This window comes from Lucilia cuprina, chromosome 2, assembly GCF_022045245.1.
Source record: "Lucilia cuprina isolate Lc7/37 chromosome 2, ASM2204524v1, whole genome shotgun sequence".
Taxonomy (NCBI): domain Eukaryota; kingdom Metazoa; phylum Arthropoda; class Insecta; order Diptera; family Calliphoridae; genus Lucilia; species Lucilia cuprina.
This window is the reverse complement of record NC_060950.1, coordinates 6,010,426-6,036,753: the sequence shown is the minus strand read 5'-3', so window position 1 is coordinate 6,036,753 and position 26,328 is coordinate 6,010,426. Positions and strand designations below refer to the sequence as shown.

At 27.3% G+C, this 26,328-nt stretch overlaps 1 protein-coding gene across 1 annotated transcript; it reads left to right on the top strand.

Annotated features, from left to right (window-relative positions):
• Positions 1 to 5,943: 5,943 nt before the first annotated feature.
• LOC111690426 (protein drumstick) lies at positions 5,944 to 22,738 on the top strand. Its single transcript, XM_023452901.2, has 3 exons — positions 5,944 to 6,909; positions 19,052 to 20,221; positions 21,493 to 22,738. Exons 2-3 carry the CDS (start codon positions 20,001 to 20,003, stop codon positions 21,515 to 21,517), a joined length of 246 nt encoding a protein of 81 aa, XP_023308669.1. The 5' UTR covers positions 5,944 to 6,909; positions 19,052 to 20,000; the 3' UTR covers positions 21,518 to 22,738.
• Positions 22,739 to 26,328: the final 3,590 nt, after the last annotated feature.

Sequence of the window (26,328 nt, the reverse complement as noted above, 5' to 3'; positions counted from 1 at the left end):
TTTGTAAGGTAAGAAATAGAGGAGATTTTGGTGGGCATTGTGACAACAGTTACAATGGAAGTAGATTGGAATTAGGAAATATTTTAGATATCATAAGGCGAATCAATTGCCTATTTAGTAATTATAGGGATAAAGTAAATATTAACGTTAGACTGACTTTCGGAATAAGGTCTACAATATCAATTGTGTATCAAGTTCTCCCAAAGTCATAAAATTTGTATTGGAGGTCACATCAATTGGACAATTACGTACTGGAAAATACTTTTAAAAATAATTTCGTTTTCTACAAATCTGGTGGCATTTGTAAGTCAGTAGTGTGAGTTAAACTTATTTTCTGAGCGGGGATAGGTCTATTAACGATCGATTTCCATAACATTTAGAAAGACTTTACGATACAATTATTTAAGGTTTGGATCTCAGAGATATTTGGGGTTTGAGAAAAGCAGGATTCATTTAAAAGCAGAGCAATTGAGTAATACCCTTTCGAATTGAAGCCGAGAGGCATTGAAAGGCGATTTGCACAGAAACAATACATGCAATGAAAAGTGAATCCTTAAGATAATGCCCAGCTTAGGATATCGTATGTAAAACCGGAAAAGTCAGCCGAACCTGACATCAAGGTACCAAAAGGATCCTATACTATTAAAATCTGGCCAGAATTTTTTAATAATAACATCCGTTGTCAAGTAGGGTAGAAGGGGGACCATAGCTACTTTTTTTGAGGCGGCCTCAAATTAAAACCACAATATATATTCTTAATTTTTTTCTTGGTTCGGATACTTAGATATGTTGGCTTTAGTTTTATTCCTTTCAATTTTTCTTAAGTCATCCTTATGTATATATTTTTTAACTTTTTCGCACTGACCAAAAACGACGATAACGCCCCATTCATGGGGTAAATGCTCCAAAGGGATGGGGCAGATTTGTCATTAGTAAAATAAAAGAAAAAATTACAAAAATAAAAACTTATTTTGCTGTTTTATACCTTAATTGATTAAACAAAGTATAAAAAATCAGATATTTATTCTTTAAAAACAAAACAAAACTTAAAAAAAAATTAAAACAAATTATTACTGATTTTTTTCTATATTTTAACCAAATTTTGTTCTACATCACAAGCATTACATACATTTGGCGCATGTGCCCCACGGGCTGTTCTGGGGTTTAGTTTCAATTTTTTCGGGCTTCAAATTATATTATCGAAAATTATATTATATAATATAATTATTGACATTCTAATACTGACCAATATATTTTTTCTATCACAAAAACTAAAAAAGTTAGCACAAAAAGTTCACACAGTGAAATATTTTCACAGCCCTTTGAAAAACAATTAATCATGTCTGCCTCCCATCATATATGAAAAGTTAATGTATCAAATTTTCAGGGATGATAGATAATCGATAACGAAAACAAAATTTAATAATGCCATAAAATCGATTACTCAGTTTTCAAGTTATTCGCATTGACAGATGTGCCCCTATGGCGAATGATCCCCCTTCTACCCTTTATACATGCGTACGACAGCACTATGTAATATTGACAACGCAACGTTGTCAACATTTCTGTTAATTTCTTGTATATTTATTATTCCCTCTGTAATCTGTTAATGATCGAATATGCGTCCAGAAGTTAATAGTTAATCTAAAAATAAATTGATTCTGATGTTTTTCAGTACAAGATTTAAATTGCGCAATGTTGTCATACAAAATAACAGAAAGCGTCACAGTTTGTTATCAAAACAAAGCATGTTATATAAAAAAGAAGAAGATAATTGTAAATGTAATATGAAAATTAATAAAAACTCAACTTTAAAACAACAAGATATATTGTAAAGTCCCTATAACTTATACTAATCGATAAATCAATCATTTTAATGTTTATTTTAGTAAAAATTGTATTTTTTTTGCATCAGCTGTTTAGTGCCGATCTACACTAGGAAACTTTTTTTTGGAAAACTTTTGATTTTGCGTGAGAGAGAAAGAATATCATTCACTCCTCTCGCGGTACGAAGTTTCTCGCATTCTTAAATGCCGGTCCACACTAGGAAACTTTTTTTTGGGAAACTTCTGATTTTTGTGTGTGAAAGAAAGAGAATGAAATATCAACCATCTCTTTCTCTCACACACAAAATCAAAAGTTTCTGAACAAAAGTTTCCTAGTGTAAACCAGGTCTAAACAAATCAATGCAATTAAGACCTGGTTCACACTAGGAAACTATTTTTTGAGAAACTTTTGATTTTTATGTGTGAGAGAAAGAGAAAGAAATATGAACCATCTCTTTCTCTCACATACAAAATCAAAAGTTTCTCAACAAAAGTTTCCTAGTGTGAACCAGGTCTAACACATAGTTTCTGAAATGAAATTATCTATTAAGGAAACTTCAAAAGAGAATTATGAAAAAGTTACTCAACAAAAGTTGTCTAGTGTGGACCAGGTCTTACACTTTTGTTTAAACCACCTGCAATGGGCGCTTAAACTAGCAAACAAAATTAACTAATTGAGAACTCAAACACAACTTTCGAGGATTAATTTTTATTTAATCCTTCACCGAAAAATTGACCATTTAACTAAAGTGTTATAAAACAAATACAAAATTATTAATAAAGAGAAAAATCCAAAATGGCGATGAACTGTCTAATTACGAATGCTTTATGGAAATGGGTTAGTTGGCTATTGTAATTCGGAAGTTAAATTAAGTAATTCAACTATTCGTGTGAACTTGGTATATATGAAAAATTTAGCATATCTTTTCAAACAAAAATAACATTAATATCGTGTTTTTTTCCTAGAAAACGAAAAGCACATTTCTGCTGGTCCACACTAGGAAACTTTTTTTTGGGAAACCTTCGATTTTGCTTTAGAGAGAAAGATTAAGTATATAGGGTAGAAGGGGATCATTCGCCATAGGGGCATATCTGTCAATGCGAATAACTTGAAAACCGAGTAATCGATTTTATCGCATTAATTTTGTTTTCGTTTATCTATCATCCCTGAAAATTTGAAACATTAACTTCAAATATGATAGGAGGCAGACATGATTAATTGTTTTTCAAAGGGTTGTGAAAATATTTTACTGTGAACTTTTTGTGCAAACTTTTTTAGTTTTTGTGGTCAGTATAAGAATGTCAATAATAGTGAACAATAAGACATAATAAAATTTTCGATAATATAATTTGAAGCCCGAAAAAAATTGAAACTAAACCCCAGAACAGCCCGTGGGGCACATGCTTGTGATGTGGAACAAAATTTGATTAAAATATAGAAAAAATCAGTAATAATTTATTTTAATTTTTTTTGTTAAGTTTTGTGAAATAAACAATAAATATCTGATTTATTATACTTTGTTTAATCAATTAAGGTATAAAACAGCAAAATAAGTTTTTATTTTTGTAATTTTTGCTTTTATTTTACTAATGACAAATCTGCCCCATACCTTTGGCGAATTTACCCCATGAATGGGGCGGTATCGCCGTTTTTGGTCAGTGTGGAATAATTAAAAAAATATGTACATGAGGATGACTTAAGAAAAATTGAAAGGAATAAAACTAAAGCCAACATATCTAAGTATCCGAAACAAGAAGAAAATTTAGAATATGTATTGTGGTTTTAATTTGAGGCAGCCTCAAAAAAAAAAAAGTGGCATATGGTACCCCTTCTACCCTAATTAATCTCTTTCGCGGTACGGAGTTTCCCGTTCTCGGAAACAAGTTTTGTTTTGTAAGACCTGGTTCACACTAGGAAAATTTTGTTGAGAATTTTCTTTTGAAGTTTCCTTAATGTCTACACATAGAAATTTCTGTTTGAGAAACTACGTATTAATTGCATTAATTTCTTTTTGTACGAATGAGAAAAATAACAAAACAAAACATGTTTCCGAGAACGAGAAAGTCCGTAAAGAGAGATGAATGATCTTTCTCTCTCACGCATATTCAAAAGTTACCCAAAAAAGTTTCCTGGAGTGGACCGGCATTAATTCTTCGGATTCTTATAACAAATCAATGCAATTAATACGTAGTTTCTGTGTGGACCTTAAGGAAACTTCAAAATAAAATTATAAAAAAAGTTTCCTAGTGTGGACCAGGTCTTTATTCCAAACTATTTCGTCATTAAAAATTGTTTATGAATGAACGAACACAATCATTCATAAATAATTTTAAAGAATTTTAAGATAAATTAAGAAATATTCGGAAGTTTCGAGAATTTTTTTATTTATTTACTCGTTTTCATTGACGAAAACAACAACTTGAGTATGTTTTAAATTGAATGATTGTTGTTGTTATTTTGATTTTAGAAAATTCAATTCCTAATAATTAACAAAAATTGATTAAAATCAATACAGGTTTGTTTAACTGCTATTGGTTGATTGGCATAAGTTACGCCTTATAGAAACACACACACAAGAGAAAAGCTTAAAAAAAAGAAGATTGAGAATAGCTATGTGTTAACAAATACACATGCATGGGCAAGTTAAAACATGCAAGAGTTTGCATTATTTTTTTCAAATTAAAAGGGACAATTTTATTAAAAGTTTTCCTAGTAGTGGTAACAGTTTTTATAGTATTGAGCTTCTTTTTTTATTGAGCTTAATAAACAGTAGCTGAGCTTATCGAGCAACTTAAAGATCAGTAGCCAGGAAAGAGAAGGCAAAAAAAAGCGGTTTAAACATGTTGTAGGCAACTGTTTCTACGTTTGTGTGTGTGTGTTTTGTTTGTATATTTGGGGAGGGGGGACTCACACACAAACAAAATGAAGTTGAAGTGCTACTCGTTTCTAGCATAAAGCCACAAAGCAAGAGGAAATGGAACAAAACACAAGAATATACCCCCAAAATAAAGAGACTAATTAATATGTATAGGTTGAGTTGGGTAACACATATTGTAGTGGTTCTGGTTCCTCTTTTTTTTGTTAACGACTACTACTTCTCATACTTCTTTTTCAGCACCAGTAGCCTTTTATTTGGACATAATTACCAATACTCCTCTGAGCGAAAATGTGGCGTAGGTAGACGCCCCCTTTTTTAAAGATATTTGTTTTTGAAATGTGTTTTTTTGTTTACCAAAAAAGAGTCTGTCTCTTAACTCTTTTTGTGTGAATTTGGTTTCAGGGGGAATGCAATGCGGCTTAAAAACTCAATATGTTTTAGCATGGAAGAAGCCCTTTCATATATGATTTTCTTCTCTGAATGAGTCACTTTTTTTCGTGTGTTTTAACTCTCTTTTAGTGAAAAATATTTACTCTTTTAATGCTTAAGTCTTGTTTTTTCTTTTTTTTGTGTTTTAATGAATGAAGGCTAGGCTCAAACTGTTTAAAAGATCGTTTAAGGCTTAGAAAGAGAGAATGAGAGGTAATGAGTTAAGAAAGAGAGAAAAAAAGAAAACTAAATAGCCAAAAATTGTTTGCCCAGGAAAGGTGAATGAATGTATGAATGAACGAGTTTGAGAGAGAGTGTGTAAGTTAAAGACCAGTGAAGAGGTGAGTAATGTAATGAAAAAAGGTGGTGGTAGTGATGATCATGCAGATATTTTGTCTTCATTTTTATTTTGAGTAACAACTACATACACGCACAAACACACACTCTTTAGCAAACAAAGCAACAACAAACATAGTACCCAGTTTAAGACAAAGCATAGCGCCCTAAACAACAAAACATCCAGTCAGTCAGCCAGCCAGCCAGCCATCCATCCGTCCAATTCAAACAGCCACAGTCAACCAACCAAAGATTAGAGCAGTAGTTCTCAAAAAAAGAGCAGTGCAGAAGACACAACGATCTAACTCATACAGCTACAACAACAAAAACACACAGCAACTCAAAACCAAGACCTAAACGACAAAGAAAGAAAACAAGAACAAGAGAAGGAGGTGAAGGAATATGAAGAAACAGCTAAAGTTAAAGTAGTGATCGGTGATCAAGACAAAAAAGACAAGACACAAGTAAGTCGTTGTGTGAACGTGTAGCACGGCAAAACAGAAACATTTAACAAATAATAATAATACGTACGTACGTAACTACATACATACATACAAACAGAAAGACCGTTGTTTTCTTTCTACACTGTGATCATTTCATTTGTTGTTTTTGTTCGTTTAAAAACAACGACCGATGAGTTTCGTACGATCGCTAACTTGAAACCTAAACATCACACTCTACTACAAATACTACTACTACTTCTACCTTTATAATATACAAAAAAAAAAAAACTCCACAAGCAGAAGCCACTCGCGAGCTCAACACAGGCAGCCGTTAAGCTGAAATTTCGATCGTAACTTTGCAGTTGACTGTCGCGCACGGAAGCGTTCGGAAGTGGAATATATTTTATTAATAATATTAACGTCTCCACCAACAAAACCAAGCAACAACCAACAACCAACCAGCAAACAAATCAAACTTTTTTTTATTAAACTCAGTTTAACAAAAAAGCAACAACAACAACAACTACTACCACCAACAGCAGCAGCAAGCAGTATTATTACTTGTCTTAACTTGACTCAACAACGCAAAGCGACTTGACTTGCTTACTACCAAAAGAAGCTTGGCTTATTTAGTTTGTTAGCAATCACGCACCAACAAGTAGTAACACGCGTAGTTATTACACCAAACAAAAAAAAGTTTAAATTATAAAAAAATTTTAAAATTAATTTAAATAATCAATAAACTAAAAGATCAACCAAAAAATAAAGAAACTGGAAAAAATTGGAACAAAAAAAATTTTATAAAGAAAAAAAATTAAAAATTATAAAAGAAATTTATAATTTTACAAAGTTACTGCAATAATTAAGAACAAAGTTTTATTAACTAGTACCAGTTTTTAAAAACCAACTGTTTGTTACAACCATTAATAAGCTGAGACGTGATCAATCAAATGTTTAAAACATTTTGATTTTATTTCATTCCATTCTTTAAAAAAGGTAAGTTTTTTGTTTTTTTTATTTAATACAATTAATCGAAATACTCTATATTCTAATTGTATAATTTTCTAACTTGATTACTACTGGTCAATAAGTTTTTATTAAACTCGATCCTGGTTGCCTGGGCATTCGTGTTTTAGTTTAAACTTCGGCTACTGGAGTTAAGCACCTCCTACTTGTGTTTTCTTTTTGCTTGTTTTCTTAACTTCTTTCTTCTTTTACTGTCAAATGAAAAAAAGCTCTTTTTTTCTGTGGGTTGTGCAAAGAGCAAATGAACAGAAGCCCGAGTTAAAGCTACACAGAGAAAAGTGTTTGTCTTAGATTTATTCTAAATTTTTTTAAGAATGAAATTTCTAATAGGTTTCGATCGATATCGAATGCCAGAATTTGAACCCTGTTCGTGAAATGTTCACTGAAATTTTTTAAGTTTAATCATTTTTAGTTAAAACTTTAGTTGGCTCAACTAAATGGTTTATAATCTTTTGTGGAATCAATTAATTTGTTCACTACAATCAATTTAAATAGTTGTGGTGATAAAATTGGCCAAAATATTACAACATTTAGTTAGAATATTCTACAATTTATTGCTCTTAACAGAACTATTCATTTCATCTAAAATTTGTTTATTTCAACAGAAATTGCATAGGAAGAAATAATTATTTCACAATAATGTGAAATTTAAATTATTTTTAAAAATGTTTTACCGAAATGTTAAAAAATTTTCGTTCTTAAAAGTTCTCTTCAAAAAGCTTTAAGAAGATTTTATTATTTCATTTATTAAAACAAATTGATTGCAGCAACTAAAATTTACGGACACTGTGTGCAAGGAGCTTTAGCTTAAAGTTTAATTCAATATTACTTTCACGAAAAAAAGCTCTTTCATAATAATGTTTTAAGAAAATTTGTCAAATTTTTATTCACGAAAGTTTTTATTTAAAAGTTTTAAGATTTTTTTATACTTCCATTAAAAAAATAAATTGGAAACCCGGTTAAAATTAAAACAATATCTTATTTATCGAAAACGTTAAATCATTTTCGATTCCGAAAGTTTTTATAAAAATATCTTTAGAAAGCTTTAGAAGTTTTTATTTATTAAAAACTTTAAATTGTAAATCCAGATTTTAAGAAGCAATATTGGTAAAACCATTAAACTCTTTAGTTGCTTTTGAATAGATCTCTGCTGTTTGATCTACAACTTGATCTTGTACTTTAAGATCTTTTCCGTTCAACAGTTGAGCAGTAATATTTCATAAAACCCCAATATTGCAATATTTTAGTTCTGAAATCTCCAACGTAAGCTCTAAAAAAGATATCTACTGCACGATCGACAGATTGATCTTGCTTTGCACTTTATTTTTAATAACATAAATCTCTATAAAATGCAAAGGTAAGCTCTAACGAAGATCTTTGCTGTACGACCTAGTCATAGATCTTGTAATTCGTGATCAGTAGTTTTAGAGAATAGTCAATATTTCATTACTTACAAATATTGATAGATTTTTTTATTGAAAACATTAAAAACTCTATTAAAAACCAATTGCAAGCTTCAAAGGAGATCTTTGCTGTACGATCTACAATTTGATCTTCAAATTCATGATCTTTTGCAATAAACTGTAATAAAAAAATAATATTTCAAAAAACCTAAACTGCCAGTGTCAGCTCCAACAAAGATATCTGCTGTGCGATCTACATATTGATCATGCATTTCATATTAGTTTTAGGGAATCCGAAATATTTCATAATCGAAATCATTCAAAACTCCATTAAAAAATGATTCCAGCTTCAACAAAGATCTCTGCTGTACGATCTACAAGTTCATCTTAAAAGTCTTTTGCGTAAAACAGTAATATTTCAAAAATCCTAGACTGTATTAAAAGCAAATTTAAGCTCCAACAAAGATATCTGCTGTGCGATCTACATAAAAATAGATCTTGCATTTCATGATCTTTTGAGATAAACAGTAGTTTTAGAGAATACGATTTATTTCATAGATTTCTTTCACCGAAACCATTTAGAACTTCATTAAAAATCAATGGTAAGCTTCAGAGGAGATCTCTGCTGTACGATCTACAAATTGATATTGCAATGCATGATCTTTTGCGATCAACATTAGTTTTAGAGAAGCAGTAAAATTTCAGAAACCTTAAACTGTGTTGAATGCAAACGTAAGCTTATGTAGGCAAACGTAAGATATCTGTTGAACGATCTACAAATTGATCTTGCAATTTAGGATGATGACCTTATCAAACAGTAGCTTTTTACATAATTTGAATCACAACACATTTCTTACACTTAAATACTGGCCAACCAACCAGATATTCATCTATTAATTAACACTTTCAATTAGTTTATGTTTGGCTACCGAATTTCTTGTTTGTCACAATCACTCTTATTCATTCCCAACAACTATTTCTCTCTCTGTATATATATATATATATATATATTTTATAAATTGCCGACTATGTACACTACTACTCGTTTGTTAATAGGGTGGGGAAACAAGAAAGAAGACAAGTGTGTGTACATTTGTTGTCTGTGGATGGATGGATTTATACGTATTAAAGTGGTTATGGCCTTAAGAGCTACCAGTCTTACGCTTTTTGATTGGCTGTTTTGTTGGTTTTGTTTTTCTTTTCGAGTAACTTAAATATAAATATGTAGCACGTAAATTAAAATTAATTATTGTTTACACTGAGCGTAAAAGAAAATATAAAAAAAGTTTATGTTTTTGTTAAGCTTTTAGTGCTTTTCTATTTGAGTTTGTTGAAAATTTTGAAAATATTTAAAATGTTGTTTAAATATAAAATTAACAATTGTTATCTGTGGATAGATATTTGTTTAAATTATATTTAAAAAAAAGCTTTTTTGTTAAAAGCTTTCTTAAGAAGTATAAAGTTAAGACTTTAAGGAAATTATGTTAATTTTATTAGCGTCGGTTTTTGAAAATATGTATTTGTTACATATTTCTAAAGTTTAAAAATTTTTAAAATCTATTTTTTTTTTTTGTAAATTAGTTAATTTTTATTTTTTTTCTAAAATCTAATACTTTGAGAAATAATCTTAAGAAAACGTTTTTCAATTATTTTCAACCTTCGAATTTTCAAATTTACATAAAGTTTTTGTTTTTAATTAAAAATTTGCAAATTGGAAAAAAAATCAAAAACTTTTTTTTACAACTTTTTCTAAAAGTCAATAACTTAAAAAACAATTGGGTGAAAAGTTTTTTCAATTATATAGAACCTGTGAATTTTAAAAATTGCTTAAAGAACATTGTATTTCAAAAAAAAAAAAAAAAAATTAAAATCTTAATTTTTCGTTTTTCTTTAAAATTTTTAAATAAAAACAGAAATATTTTTTCTAACTAATTTTCCTATAATCTAATACTTTAGAAAATAATCTAATGAAAAGTTTTTGAATTAGCTTTAATTTCTGAATTTTAAAAATTGCTCAAAGATTAAAGTTTTTCAAAAAAAAAAAAAAAAAAAAACAATAACATTTTTCATTCTGCTTTAAAATTTTAAATAAAATTAACCATATATTTTTAAACAGTTTTTTCTAAAAGTCATTAACTTAGAAAACAATCTGCCGAAAACTTTTTTTAAATATCTTTAACTTGTGAATTTAAAAATTGCTTAAAAATTAAAGTTTGTCAAAAAAAAAAAAAAAAAAAATAACTACATTTTTCATTCTGCTTTAAAATTTTAAATAAAACCAAACAGATTTTTTTAACAATTTTTTCCCAAAAGTCTATAACTTAATAAACAATGAGATGAAAACTTAATTCAATTATCTTGAATCTGCGAATTTTAAAAATTGCTTAAAGAAAAAAAAGAGTTTCTCAAAAAAAAATCTTAATTTTTCTTTCTACTCAAAAATTTTCAATAACAATAAAATGGTTTTTGTTTAACAATTTTCCCTAAAAGCCAATAACTTAAAAAATAATTCAATGAAAACTTTTTTCAATTATCTTTAATTTCCGAATTTAAAAAATAACTTAAAGAACAGAGTTTATTGTAAAGTATTTAACTTAACGACTATTAGTAGAATGAAGGTTAAGATTTCGATTTTTACGTTAAAGAGGCGCACATTTCATTGGATTATTTGTTATCACCTTGAAACTAAATAGTTTAGTAAATAATTTCCTTTCTTTTTGGCAAAAAAATTAAAAAATGTTAAAAGAAACAATTGAAATTAAATTACTTGGAATAGGAATACTAAAAAAAACAACAAAGGTCAAAGTGCAAAACCTAAGTTCAAAAAGAATTTCTTTAAGTAAAATTTTTGTTCTCACATAAATCATTTATTTCACAAACAATTAACTACTAGTAGTAGGAGTAGTACTCTAGTTTTAGTTTTTTGTTTTACTATTAACTATATTTTATTTGTATTATTATTAGTATTTGTAAAGTGTCAGTGTCCTGATGACATTTTCACACGCATTTTTAACTATTAAACTATTTAAGGAAAACAAAAAAGAAACTATAAAGAGAACACAAAGAAAGAAGAACTAACAAAAAATTTTTTTTTTGTTTGAATAGACAAAAGGACACAAAAACAAGCACTTGAGAAAATTTTCAAAAGAAACAAATACTTTTTAGAAAAAAAGAATAAAAACAGACAGGACAATGGTTGTTCTTTCTTTTAAAATAAAAATATATATCTTTTGTTAAATAGGCCACTACTACTTTTACGTTTTAACTTTAAATTAGGCCGCTTTAGGTTAGAAAGAAATTGAATTTTTGATTGAAATAAAAGTAAAACTAAAGATGATCATTTGATCATGTTGAAACGAATGAACGAACGATCGATCGAACGATCGACCACATGCTAGTTTTGGTTTTAAATTTATTACATTTTTGTTAAGAGTTTTGTTGTGTTAATTGTTGTGTAATGTAAATTGTGTGTTTGTGTGTGTGTGTAATACCAGGAATTGTAGTCATTATCATTATATTTATTTAAAAGAAATTGGTAACAATTTTCTTTTAACTGATTTCCTTTTAATGAACCTTTGCCACCTTAGATAAACGCCTACAAATAAGAATAATAGTAAAATATAGGGGGTTCCCTTTTTTTTGTGTTTTATTTTTATTTTTTAGAACAATGACACCTTTAACTAATATTTATATAGAACATTATAAGATTAAATGTTTTAACATGTTTTTGATTTTCTTTTAATTTTTTTTTGTTAAATTTAAAAAAAAATTAAACTATAGTTAAAGTGTGATTTCATTTGGTATATTCTAAGAAAACACTTACTTTATGCACGCCCTAATCTTGAGAACTAAAAATCCTTTTTAAAGCCACAAATATTCTTGGCAAAACCACAAAAAAAGTAATAAAAGAAAAGAAAAGGAAAAAAAAGCAAAAGTCATTTGCTTAGAGGAAAAATTTAAAACACTTTCAACTTGGGCGATTTTTACTTTTTGTTTTACTCAGAAATAACTTAAAAATCTACAAATCAGCAAAACAAAAACTAAATCTAATTTCACGCAGTATTAACACTTGTATTCGTGCACATTAAAGGCCACAAAAATTAGTTTTTTTATGAAGTTTGATCTTGTTGCTTGCTCACTTTTTCCTGGTTTGATCCTGTAAAGTGTGACCATGTTGTGTGCAAAAAAAAAAAAATATCAAAACATACATATAAGAAGGGTTTCCCTTTAGTTTAAGCTGTTTTTAAGTTAAAATGCTTTAAAGGTTTTAAGACTAAAATGGCCTCATGTGGTGTAGTGACACTTCTTTTTCCAACCAAATATATGTCCGTCCTTCCGTCCTTCCGTCCGTCCATCCAACCATAACATAACTACATTCATAATATAATATCATGTGTGTTTATTGTTGCGTATGTTATGTGTACACAACACTAATTATTTTTAGCATAAGATTAATGCGATTAACATTGTGTTAAACATGGTATTATTAATGCAATCCTCGCCTTAAACAAAAAAAAAAAAAAAAAAACTCTAAAACAAATTTGCACCATAGTATATGCAACTTACTTATGTACATACGTCCATGCGTACGGACTTACTAAATATTTGTCAGTTTGTGTGGCAACATTAACGGCAGGACTCCAACTATAATCGGATTTTACGTTTTGAATTTTTTCTTTTTTGTACATTTGAATACAAGAAGTCTTTCTATTGATTTTTATTTTTGCTTGCTTTAAACATACATATGTTTGAAATTTAACTTAAGATTAAGATTATTGTCTTGTCTGGTTTTGTCTTGTTTTGTCATGTCTTGTTTACATTATCATTAATGTTTAAATAAATAATTTGATATTTTTTATAAATTTTGCAAAAACACAATTCTCTAGACTTATTGTTGTTTTTTATATAATTTTCTTTTAAAAAATCAATAAAACTTTTTTTTAAATAATTTTAAGACATTGCCTAAAGATTCTAAAGTACACTTCTAAAAACCCTTTTCAATTATTTTTAACTTAGGAATTTAAAAAACTCCACAAAGTTTCTATTTTTAAGCAAAAAAGGAAATTACTTTTTTTTAGAATATTTTTCTCCAGTTAAATACAATTTTTAACTTAAAAATTAAGAAAAAACAAAGCTTTCAGAAATCTTATATAGAAAAGCATTTTTCATTAAATGAAACCCATGAAGTTTCATTATCAAGTAAAGTTCAAAATTAAAAAGAAAAAATAAAAAAAATTTCATTGGAAATTTTCAATTTTTTTTCAAAATTTTCAAAATTTTTATAAAATTGCAAAAATTGAAATAATATTTTTTAAAAAAATTTTTAAGAAAGGCAAAGCTTTAAGAAATCATACAAAGAAAACTTTTTGTCAATAACTTAAGTTTTTGAATTTTATTAATTTTCCAAAGTTCAAGTTAAGAAAGAAAAAATTACGAAATAAATCATAAAAATTTAAAAAATTTCAAAATGTTATAAAATTGGAATAAAGACGAAAAATATTTTTGGAAAGAATGTTTCAGAAAGGCAAAGCTTTAAGAAATCATACAAAGAAAACCTTTTGCAATTAGGTTAAGCTTTCAAGTTAAAAAAGAAAAAATTAAAAAAAAAACCTACAAAATTTTAAAAATTTCAAAATGTTATAAAATTGTAATAAAGACGAAGAATATTTTTTTAAAAAAGTTTTCAGAAAGGCAAAACTTTCAGAAATTTTATAATGAAAAGTGTTTGCCAATCACTTAAAACTATGAATTTTAATAATTTTTCAAAGTTCATGTTAAAAAAGGAAAAATGAAACAAAAAAATCACAAAAATTTTAAAAATTTCAAAATGTTATAAAGTTGGATTAAATACGAAAAAGAATTTTTTAAATAATTTTCTAGAAAGGCAAGGCTTACAGAAATTTTATAATGAAAAGTTTTTGTTAATAACTTAAACCCATGAGTTTTGTTGATTTCCCAAAGTTTATGTTTCAAAGGAAAAATTCATAGAAATTTAAAGATTTTCAAATTTTTATAAAATTTTTCAAATAATATTTTTTTTTTTAAATATTTCTTATGAAAGCCAAAACTTTCAGAAATCATATAAAGAAAAGTTTTTGTCAATAACTTAAACCCATGAATTTTCATAAATAAGCAAAGTTCAGGGTAAAAAAGAAAATATTAAAAAAATTAAATTAATCTATTTTTAAAAGTGTTATAAAATTTTAAATAAAAGGATAAATATTTTTATAAAAAAAGGTTTATAAAAGCTAAAACCATAAGAGATCTTGTAAAGAAAACCTTTTGCAATTATTTTAAACCGTTGAATTTTAATAATTATTTAAATTTCACGTTTAAAAGGGAAAAACTAAAAAAAATTTCAATAAAATTTAAAAAATTTTAAAATGTTATAAAATTTTCAAGAAAAGTAAAAATATGTTTTTAAAAAATTTTGAGGAAAGTCAATACCTTAAAAAATCATTTCAAGCAAAGTTTTTACAATTATCTTAAACTGTTGAATTTTAAAAATTACAAAAAATTTATTACAAAATTTCAAAACTAAAAGTTAAACTTGTTTAAAATTTTTATCCATAATAAAAAGATTTTAAACATATTTGTTTAACTTACAATCGGTGTTGTATGGTTGTTTCGTAGTAAGTCGTATTTTTTATTATTAATTCGTTTTTGTTTTAAAAAATTTCATTTGGAAAATGTGTATATAACAAACAATGCTACAACGATACGACAACGTTTGTGTATTGTATAATTATAAAAGTAGACCTTTATTGGTAGATTAGGCTAACTTTAATAGTTTTAAAAATTTTGGTGGATTTTACATTTATAGCACCCTTTTGATTTTAAATCATGTTTTAAAAAGGAATTTTGAAAATTTTTTTTAATTATTTTCTTTAAAAATTTGTTAAATTTTTCAAATATTTAAATTTATGTATATTTTTTCTTTCCGTTTATTCAACTTTAATTTCTTTTGTGATTCATATAAGAAAAAAATTTAACAAGATCATTAAAATAATTTACAAAATTTTATTTCGTGTTTTTTTTTTACACAACAACAAAATAAACTACATTAATCAATTGTTATTAATCTTTAAAGCGTTTTTGTTTTCTTTATATTTAACAGCCACTGTATAAAATAAAGAAAAAAATTATATAATTTTTTTTAAAACAAAATATGATCCTTGAAACATTTGTAAAGAAGGCTTGCTGTGAGGCTTAATCATCGCTTGATTTCATCATGATATTATATTTATGAAAAAAAAAAACAGAAATTTTGCAGAAGCAAAATAAGAAAATTTAAAATAACACAAATATCAGTGACAAGCGAAAAAAAAGAAAGAAATACCAGCAGCCTTAGACAGACATATATTAATCCCCCTCCCGAGGAAGAAAAAAAAAACGTTAACAATGCTGTATTGTATTTTTGTTAAAAAAAACGGGCAGCAAATAAAAATATTTGTCCTGCTGGCGCTTGCTAAAAGATTTTGTTGTTGTTTTTTTTGTTGGTATTTATGATTTTTGTTTAATAAACATTAATGCCTTTGGAAAAAGATTTAACATAAATTTTCAAAATTTATAACAATTTACGACATTCATAACAGCTTGTTAAGCAAATCCATAAAAAAATGAAGAAGCAACCTTTTGAAAAACAAAAAAAAAAAAAAAAAACAAAATCGCTGCAGACAGACTGCTGACTTTAAAGCAACATATAAGTGCTTAACAGAAAGAAACCTATATATTTATATATTATAATATAATAAGGAGGAAGTAGGTAACCTTTGTTTTTTATGCGCCTTTTCACGGTTGGATACTTAGAGGATTGTCATTGTTTCTTAAAAAAAAAAAACTCCACATACTTCACACAACATATTTCTTCTTATTATTATCATTATTATTATTTTTTTATTATTATAAAAATTGTATATTTATAACATGCAGCCCCAGAACTTGACGCATTTACATATTGTTAAACTTGGCACAGCTGGACATTATTTCAATACTTAGCTGCTCGGTCTGTCTGTTTCAAAACTCTCAAAAAATTGTGTGTTTTTTTTTATTCTTTCTTTCAAAATGAAGAGTGACTTTGTTATGGTCACACAGCGGGATAAATTCTTTTTGTTTCATTTGACAAAAAATAAAAGAACCTTTTAAAACTCTATAAAAAAAAGCTCCCACAATAAGATCTTTTTTGTTTCAAAAAAAAAAAAAAGTGGTAGTAACACCAATTCAACCCTATAATGGTGACGCCAAAGACGCCTAAATGTTCAGCTATTGTTTTCATTGTTCCTATATCTTACTCCCTCTCCTAACTCGTTAACCTGGACCAACAATATTCCACTATATACTTAAATCGTTAAATGTTTCTGTAAAAAAAAATCAATAAAAATTCATATTTACTTACTTTGTTTTTGTTTCCTTTTTCTGTTCTCTATATATAGATCATTTCAATTTATATTATAATTTTTTTCCCCCCAAAAAAAATTTTAATACTCTGGTGGCGTCACATGGTCATTTTGTCGCCGTTAATCATTTTATATGCTGCAGCTAGGCGCCCCCTCTGGTTTTTCAGTTTTAAAAAATTCCTTCATATCTACATTTTTTTCTTTTCTTTATAAACTGGTTCCACTTTTAAAAAGAAAATTATTATATAAAATTATAAAGTAGTTATTTAACTGCTTGGCTGTTTAATAATAATGATGAAATAAAATTAAGAATTAAATTGTTAAATATGTTACATTAGGAAACAGTTGGATATGAAGAAATCAAACATATTTTTATTTTTTGTGAAAATACCGGGCGGCTCTATTACTTAGAACGTCATAGATAATTAAACTGAAAATTAGTTACGTTGTACATATGTGTTGAAACAGTTGTTGAAGGCCAACTAACAGTTGTTTTAAATGGGTTTGATAGGGGATTTAGTTAGGAGATATGAGGAATAAAGAGAGAAGACAAAAAAGTTATGTAGAATTTTCATTTTGAAACGAAAACGAGAACTTTTTTGGGTTTTAGAGTACTTAATAAATTTCATAAGCCTATAGACAAGGATATATACTAGACTATACGCTGGAGTAGACTAAGTAGACTATAGACTAGGTCACTGATTGGAATATAGAATAGACTCGGTATAGATTAGAATACAAAGTAGACCAAAGACTGGACTATTAACTAGACTATTCCTTTTTTATATAAACTTTAGATTGTAATATAGACTAGACTATAGGTCAGACGATAGGCTACATTATAAACTAGACTATAAACCTGACCATAAGCCAGACTATATATGGAACAATAGGCTAAGCAATACTATAGACTAGACTGTAATCAAGACTTTATACTTAACTAAAGACAAGACTAGAATATACTATAGACTAGACTTTAGACTAAACTAAAGACTATAGTATAAAATAGGCTATAGACTAGGCTATATATTAGACTACAGAGTAGACATTTTACAAATCTATAGATCATATTATAGGCAAGACTATAGACTAGGCTATATACTAAATTATGGAATAGGATATTGAATAGACTAGACTACAATCTATACTAAAGATAAGTGTATAGCCTAGACTATTGACTATAGAATGGATTATAGACTAGACTATTGAACGGACAATAGACTAGACTATACGCTAGACTATAGACTAGATTATAGACTGGACTATATACTGGACTATAGACTAGACTGTAGACTAGACTGTAGACTAGACTATTGACTAGACTATAACATAGACTAAAGACAAGGCTATAGACTTTACTAAAGACTAGACTATAGACTATGCTATGGACTAGATTGTAGACTAGACCATAGACTAGACTACCGGCTAAAGTATTGACTAGGACAACAACTAGTTAGTGTGTCGCCTTTATGATTTTTTTTTTGCGAAGAGTACTTAAATTCTATAACAGTCTAAATCAGTGAACAGCATAAAGGGAACTTTAAAAATATAATTTTAAAAATAATAAACACTAAACATTAACTTGCAAGGGTTTCACTTTAGAGCAGACTAAAACCAAAAATCTTTAGAACATGATTTTTTAAAATATTGTAAATTTTTAATTTAAAAATGCAGTTTTAGTTTAAACTAACGATTGATTTTATGCTAACAATTAAAATTTTTCAGTTACAGCAACAAAATAGTATAGAAGTAAGCATTTGTATTGAAATAAACATTTTTATATTGTTACAATTACTGAAGTTGGTTGCTATTGCATAATCAATCAATTTGCAATCTTTTAAAAAATATGATTTTGTTGCAACAAACGAATACTTTGATGCTTATAATTAAAATGTTCAATTACAACAATAAAATACTATAAAAGAAAAGTTTTACAATAAGGATCTTTATCGTATTTATTATAAAACTTGATTGTTGTTGCTTACTTTACAATATTTAGTTTTAGTTGTAACAAACGAATAATTCTTTGAAAACAACTAAATTTTTTTTATTGCTGCAACAAAATGCTGTTTATATGTCTTAGTAGAATGGGTTATTATTGCAGCAATAACAAAAGTTAGTTGCTATAGATAAATTAAACGTTGTGCGGTAAACGCTTAATTTTTTCTGTTGAAATAAATTTTTAAAAATTATTTTTCTTTTTTTTTCGTATAAATGTACAACAAATTAAACATTTAGTTACAAATAAAAAGTCCTACGCATATAAATTTGATTAAATCATTAATATTTGTTATATCTTTTATATTTTTACAGATATCGTTATTTTTTTCGGTGACAATTGCAGCCAATCAGACTGGCAAGTTGAAAAACAACAAAAAACTATAACAACGCCCACCATTATTATAAGTTTGAATTTGAAAGAAAAAAAAAACTACCACCAACAAACAATTTTTCAAACGCCATACTAGTTGAAAAAAATACATAAAAAGCGGAACAACAACAATAACAAAAGTGCTAAAAAGGCGTTTAAATCAAGCATTTGAAATAACACGTCACACTGTCAGCAACTCTCTTCATAACGGTTGTTATCACCCAGAACCACAAACAATTCAACACTAACATTTTAAACATCAAACCGTATACAACGCGCAACAAACGAGCCAATCAGAATAAAAAAAATAAATTACGAAAATTCAAAAACAACAAATAAATATTAAAAAAATCAACATACCGACGCCATAAAAAAACCCCCCATAAGATTAATCATTCTTATCAGTTTGATTAAAAAGTAAAACAGCAACAACAACAACAACCACAGCCAGAAGAAATTCTAATAACAAAATAAATAAAAAAAGAACAATTAAAACAACTACACACAGTGTTAGTGGATAAAAAGTAAAGAGTGTATTAAAGAAACAATAATAAAAACAAACAATTACACTAATACCATTAAACAACTACTTTGAGAGTAATACATAACGTAATCATACACGCAAGTACACTCTAGAAATAGAAAAAAAAATAGAGTAGAGTAAATTTATAACGGTTTAACTGTGTGATTTACACGACAATTGTGAGTGAGCTTGATTTAACTGTTTTGTTTGTTTTGTTTATTTCATTTGTGTGTCCTCGTCGTCTATCTGTTTTTTTTAACATCTGTTTAGTGTTTGTGAGTGTGTATTTGTGTGAAAAAAAGTAGAAAACAACAACAACAACAACAGAAGAACAAAAACAACAACAACAAAAAGCACTACTAAGCACCATGTTCGCTGTAATGAGAATCGACAATGATGACTGCCGGTCGGACTTTCGTCGCAAGATGCGTCCGAAGTGTGAGTTCATTTGCAAGTATTGCCAGCGGCGTTTTACCAAACCGTACAATTTAATGATACACGAACGTACCCACAAATCACCAGAAATCACATATTCCTGTGAGGTCTGCGGCAAATATTTCAAACAACGTGATAATCTCAGACAACACAGGTAAGTTTGTCATTTATTTTGCTTAAAAAATTTTAAAATAGATTTTTATTAAATTATCGAATTTTATTGTTAAAAACCTTTTTTTAAACTAAACAAAAGTGTTAAGTAAATTTAAATTTGTTATTTACCACGTGTTTTTTTTAACTAATTAATAACTAAAAACTGTTTGATTTGTTAGAAATTTATCGTTTTATCAGATTTTTATTAGAAAATTGTTAAATTCAATATTTTGAGTTGTTTTTCTAAAAATTGTTTAAAATTAACTTTAAAACTTAACAAATTTTTTAAATTTTCATTATCTATTAGAAAACATTTCCAGCTTCCTTAAAAAAATAGAAATTTTTAAAGAACTTGATTTTTTTCTAAACAATTAACTTTCATTTTACATTCCTAAAAATATTGATAAAGCTTAAAACTTTCATTCACCATAACTTCAAAACCCCTTGATAGATTTTTATGCAAGTTCAAACAAATATTCTTTATTTAATTAACTTTCCTTTAACATAAAATTTGCTTCGAAAATGTTAACCGTTAAATATTTATCAAATGTTTAAAACTAAGTATTTTTGTTTAACATTCAAAACTATATATTTACAAAATTCTTTTGTCAATTTTTATAAAAATAACTACATATATTCTTAAAATAATAAGCTTTCAACTGCTTTTTAATTGGTTTAAATAACTTACATCGTTTTTAAGTTATAAAGTTTTGAAAATTTGTTGTCTTTCAAATCAGTGTTAATAATTAAGTTTAGCTTAAATCTCTAATAACTTTAGATTGCATCATCGAATTTTAATAAATATGGTGTCATCTGAAAGCTTATAGCATTATGTCTATATCTGTATATGCTTAAACTTAATCTTTTAAATGGTTTAAAACTTAAAACACTCCAAATGTAACGCCTTTTTTTCAAGTATTTATTACGGTTAAATATGATTCAGCTTTAAAATTTAAAAGATTTTTTATATTAGTTGTAATATATTAAAGCAGCATAACTTAAGTAATGCTAAGGTTTAAGAAAAAAAATTTATAATTTCAAATTTTGAACATTTTTTTTGGTAAATTTTTGAAAAGTTTTAGCTTTTTTCTTAAAGAGTTTTTTAACAAATTTAAAATGTTGTAACTATTAAATAAATAATAAATTTGTAATATATTGTTTATTTGTTTACTTTACTATATACCGGTAGTTAGTAATTGGGCTTTTAGTTAAATGCTTATATACTTATTAATTCTCTTTTTTTTCTCTTCCTTTTTCCCATTTTTTTTCTAGATGTAGTCAGTGTGTCTGGCGATAAATTACTCTACTATTCTACTATATTTTGTTGTAAAGCACCATTATATTTTTTTAAATAAATGTCACCACTTATTTACCACGCACTATACATAAAAAAGAAACACAGCAACTGCAACAACAACAACAACAACAAAAAAAACAGCAATAATCATAAAACACCTTTAAGTATTTTACAAAAAAAAGATAAATTTTGGATAAAAAATGTCACATAAAATTTAAATAAAAAAACACCAACTCTAAGTATGGTCAAAGACATGCAACTCTACAATAAATATCTTTAACAACAACAGCAATCACTCATATGTAAAAAAAACAATTTAAAACATACACACACATGCACTTTATTCCTGCTAAAGATCATTACAAGAAAATGATCATCAAGGTTTATCTTAATAACTGCTAATGGTGACTGATTTAACTGTTAATCTAACCCTCCAACTAAAGCTTAAACATTATTGAAAATGATCACAGCTTCAGAAAAGCTAAAATGATGACACTGCTGATGATAATGATGATGATGTTGTTGGTGATCATGATAATAAGCTGTACCTAAGGTGGGTGGTTGTTATTCTAAACCATCGGGTGAAAGTGTGTGGTGTTTGTTTTTTTGGATTTTTCTTTCTTTCTTTGGTGTTTGTAACAACTGTCAAAAGGTGATGGTTTCATTTGACAACACTTGGCTGATGACATAAAGTTTACAAAAAAAAAAAAAAAATCATTCACTCAAGGGAATATTGATGACTTTAAGAGGGCGTTTATTATGGATGTTTTATGGCTTAGAAATAACATTTGGTTACAACATCAGCTTATAGCACAGCAACAACATAACCACAACAACATTGAACACTATGTATATACTGTCTGCGAATACTAAATCAATATATATATAAAAAAACTTAACAGCATTATTTTACATAAATATTAAAAAAAAACATTTTACAAAAAACCGCTTAAAATCTTCTCTGAATATTTTTCACAAATATTCTTAAAGCAAGACTTAAAACAAACATAAAACTAATGCGCAGGCGCATTAACCAACATATTTATAAAATTTGTTTACAGAACCATACATCCATAAGCTACAACAAACAACCACAAACAAAAACAACTTCATCAGACCAAATTCAAGTAAAAATCCTACCAACCCAACTACCAAACCGATTCTTAAAAAAAACTCCAAAAAAAGAAGAAGACAACTAAAAAAAGAAGAAGACAAACGAAATAAAAAAAGCTGCTAAAACTCTTGCCTGTTTTACATATAAAAAAAATATCCTGTTTATTTAAATAATATTTTAAAAATAAAAACAATAATAACAACTATACTACCATATTATCAGCCCAACAAAAACAACAACAAAAAATATATAATAATTATAAATATAATTAAAAAAAGTATTACTGTTGATATGTAAATTTCTCTTTACTACATAACAATTATTTTTATTCTACTAAATTTTCGTTTCCTATATACTGTCTCTTTCCACTACCATTATTCTCTTTTTCTTTAAAAAAAACTCTTACTTTCTCTTTTTAAATTTCTTTAGTAATTAATATTGCATTATTATTTTTTTTATATAATTAAGTTTTTAATTTTAATTGTCATCAGTATAAATAAATATTAATAAAAAAAAATCACAAAAAAAACAAATTGCCTTAATAAATATTTAATAAACAAATTATTTGTTTAGTTTATGAAAATGAAAAAAATTGCAAAAAAATATATTAAATAAAAATTATACTTTTAACATTAAAATAAAATAAAAAAATTAAATAAAATATACATTCAAAGTGTCTATAGTAATGTTAATTTTAAATTTTTTTATTTTAATAATTATAATTATTATTATTTTTCTGTTTAATTGTAATAAGTTTTCATTTTGTAAATTTTATTATTTATAATTATTTACTTAAATTCAAAATTTAAACATTTTAAAAATAATAAAAAAATCTAAAAAAAAACAACAAAATTGTGTAAAATTTTCTTGTAGTATTACCATGTGCCTTCAATGAAATCTTGGAAAGCAACTTACATCGTTTATAAAAGCTTGGGGAGGGGGACAAGGGACAAGATTGTTTGACATAACTCTTTAATAGAAAAATAAAATGAGTAGCTCTGTTGATCGTAGTAACATAGCAGAATCAAGGGAAGTGTATAAGACTGCTTATATATATTGCTATAGTTGATTCCATAGCTCTTTTTATAGCTATAGCTATAAGTATACTTATAAGTCTATAGTAGAACTTATAGTCGTATCAATAGTCCAGTGATTTACATAGAATATTTTCAAGTCTATATCATATAGTCCAGTTAATATTCTAGACAATAGTATGGACAATCGTCTAGTCTGAACTATAGTCTATTGTATAGTTGAGCAGTCTATACTTAACATTACATTATAGTCTAGTCTCTAGTCTATAGCCTAGTTTATGGTTTAGTCTATAGTATAGTCAAGTCATTAGTCTAGTATATAGTTTATAGTCCAGACTAATGTCTACTCTATAGTGTAGTCTAGTATATAGTGTAGTCTATAGTTTAGTCTAGTTTATAGCCTAGTATATAGTCTAGTCTATAGTCTAGTCTATAGTCTAGTCTATAGTCTAGTCTATAGTCTAGTCTATAATCTAGTCTATAGTCTAGTCTATAGTCTAGTCTATAGTCTAGTCTATAGTCTAGTCTATAGTCTAGTCTATAGTCTAGTCTATAGTCTAGTCTATAGTCTAGTCTATAGTCTAGTCTATAGTCTAGTCTATAGTCTAGTCTATAGTCCAATCTATAGTCTAGTCCATAGTATAGTATAGACTAGACTATATTATAGACTGGACTATATACTAGACTATAGTCTATAGTCTAGTATATAGTCCAGTCTATAATATAGTCTAGACTAAACTAGTCTAGTTTAGTCTATAGTCCAGTCTATAGTGTAGTCTATAGTGTAGTCTATAGTCTAGTCTATAGTCTATAGTCTAGTCTATAGTCTAGTCAATAGTCTATTCTAGACTACTCTATAGTCTAGTCTATAGTCTTGTCTATAGTCTAGTCTATAGTCTAGTCTATAGTCTAGTCTACAGTCTAGTCTATAGTCTAGTCTATAGTCTAGTCTATAGTCTAGTCTATAGTCTAGTCTATAGTCTAGTCTATAGTCTAGTCTATAGTCTAGTCTATAGTCTAGTCTATAGTCTAGTCTATAGTCTAGTCTATAGTCCAATCTATAGTCTAGTCCATAGTATAGTATAGACTAGACTATATTATAGACTGGACTATATACTAGACTATAGTCTATAGTCTAGTATATAGTCCAGTCTATAATATAGTCTAGACTAAACTAGTCTAGTTTAGTCTATAGTCCAGTCTATAGTGTAGTCTATAGTGTAGTCTATAGTGTAGTCTATAGTGTAGTCTATAGTCTAGTCTATAGTCTAGTCTGCAGTCTAAACCAGAGTATAATATAGTCTATAGTCTTGTCTACAGTCTTGTCTAAAGTCTTGTTCATAGTGTTGTATATAGTCTTGTCCATAGGCTTGTCTACAGTCTAGTCTATAGTCTTTTCTATAGTCTTGTATATAGCCTAGTCTACAGTTTAGTTTGTAGTCTAGTCTTGTCTATAGACTGTTCTATTCTCAAGGCTTAAGTATTGTCTGGTCTGTAGTATATAGTTAGTGTATAGTCTAGTGTAGAGTCTAGTGTATAGTCTTGTCTGTAGTCTTGTCTACAGTCTAGATTATAGTCTATTCTTGTTTATAGTCCAGTCTATTCTCTAGTCTACAGTCTTGCCTATAGTTTTGTCTAAAGTCTTGTCGATTGTCTGGTCTATAGTCTAGTCCATAGTCTAGTCTAGACTTGTCTGTAGTCTAGTCTCTAGTCTTGTCTGTAGTCTTGCGTATAAAGTAGTTTATAATCTAGTCTATCCTATAGTCTAGTCTCTAGTCTAGTCTAAAGTCTAGTGTATATACTTGTCCCTAGTCTAGTCTTGTCTATAGTCTTGTCTGTAGTCTTGTGTATAGTCTAGTTTATAATCTGGTCTATAGCCTAGTCTGTAGTCTAGACTATCCTATAGTCTAGTCTTTAGTGTAGTCCTTATTCTGGTCTATAGCCTAGTCTAGAGTCTAGTCTTTAATCTAATATATATTCTAATCTACAGTTTATTCCTTGGTCTAGTCTATAGTATAATTTTTAGTCTAGTGTGTAGTCTAGTCAATGATCTAGTCAATAGCCTCAGGTTTTGTTTATGTATAAAACTGATTTTCGTTCAGTTATTTATTTCAAAATTTTTTAAATTTTAAAAAGTCCTGCGTACTGCAGAAAGCAAATCACACATTTCTGTGTATTATTTACCCACTTTTTCAGATAACAAATTCAATTTAATGAAACACTCTATTGATTTTATAAAATACACGTTCATATCCCTTTTTTTTAAACAAGAATACTAATCTATTAAGAATAAATAGTTTCAAACGCCCAAATGTCTGCTTGTAAAAGACAAAAAAAAATCATAAAGTAAATCATATTTTTCATGTTTTTATCTCATCAAAATATTATTGTGGAATTTTGAATGTTTGTAAAAGTGACAGATTTTATGAGGGGTATTTAAAGAAAAAATTCACTGGAATTTTTAATTTAAAGAGAAGCCGATGTTTGGATGTGTAAAGACTTGTCATAAAGTAATTAGAGTAGATTTAATATAAGTTTTTTTTTATACAATTTCTTTACCTTTAACAATGTAAATAAATACACATAAAATGAAATGACAAGAACGTCAAATCAAAGGAACCGAAATCTCAATAAAACTCGTAACATTTACTCGTAACTCAAAC

What these genes read in the sequence shown, in the direction of transcription:
- LOC111690426 (XM_023452901.2), top strand. Translation starts at nt 20,001, where the DNA reads ATGTTCGCTGTAATGAGAATCGACAATGATGACTGCCGGTCGGACTTT. An exon ending in GATAATCTCAGACAACACAG is followed by an intron (nt 20,222 to 21,492) that starts GTAAGTTTGTCA and finishes TTTTTTTTCTAG; the next exon opens with ATGTAGTCAGTGTGTCTGGC.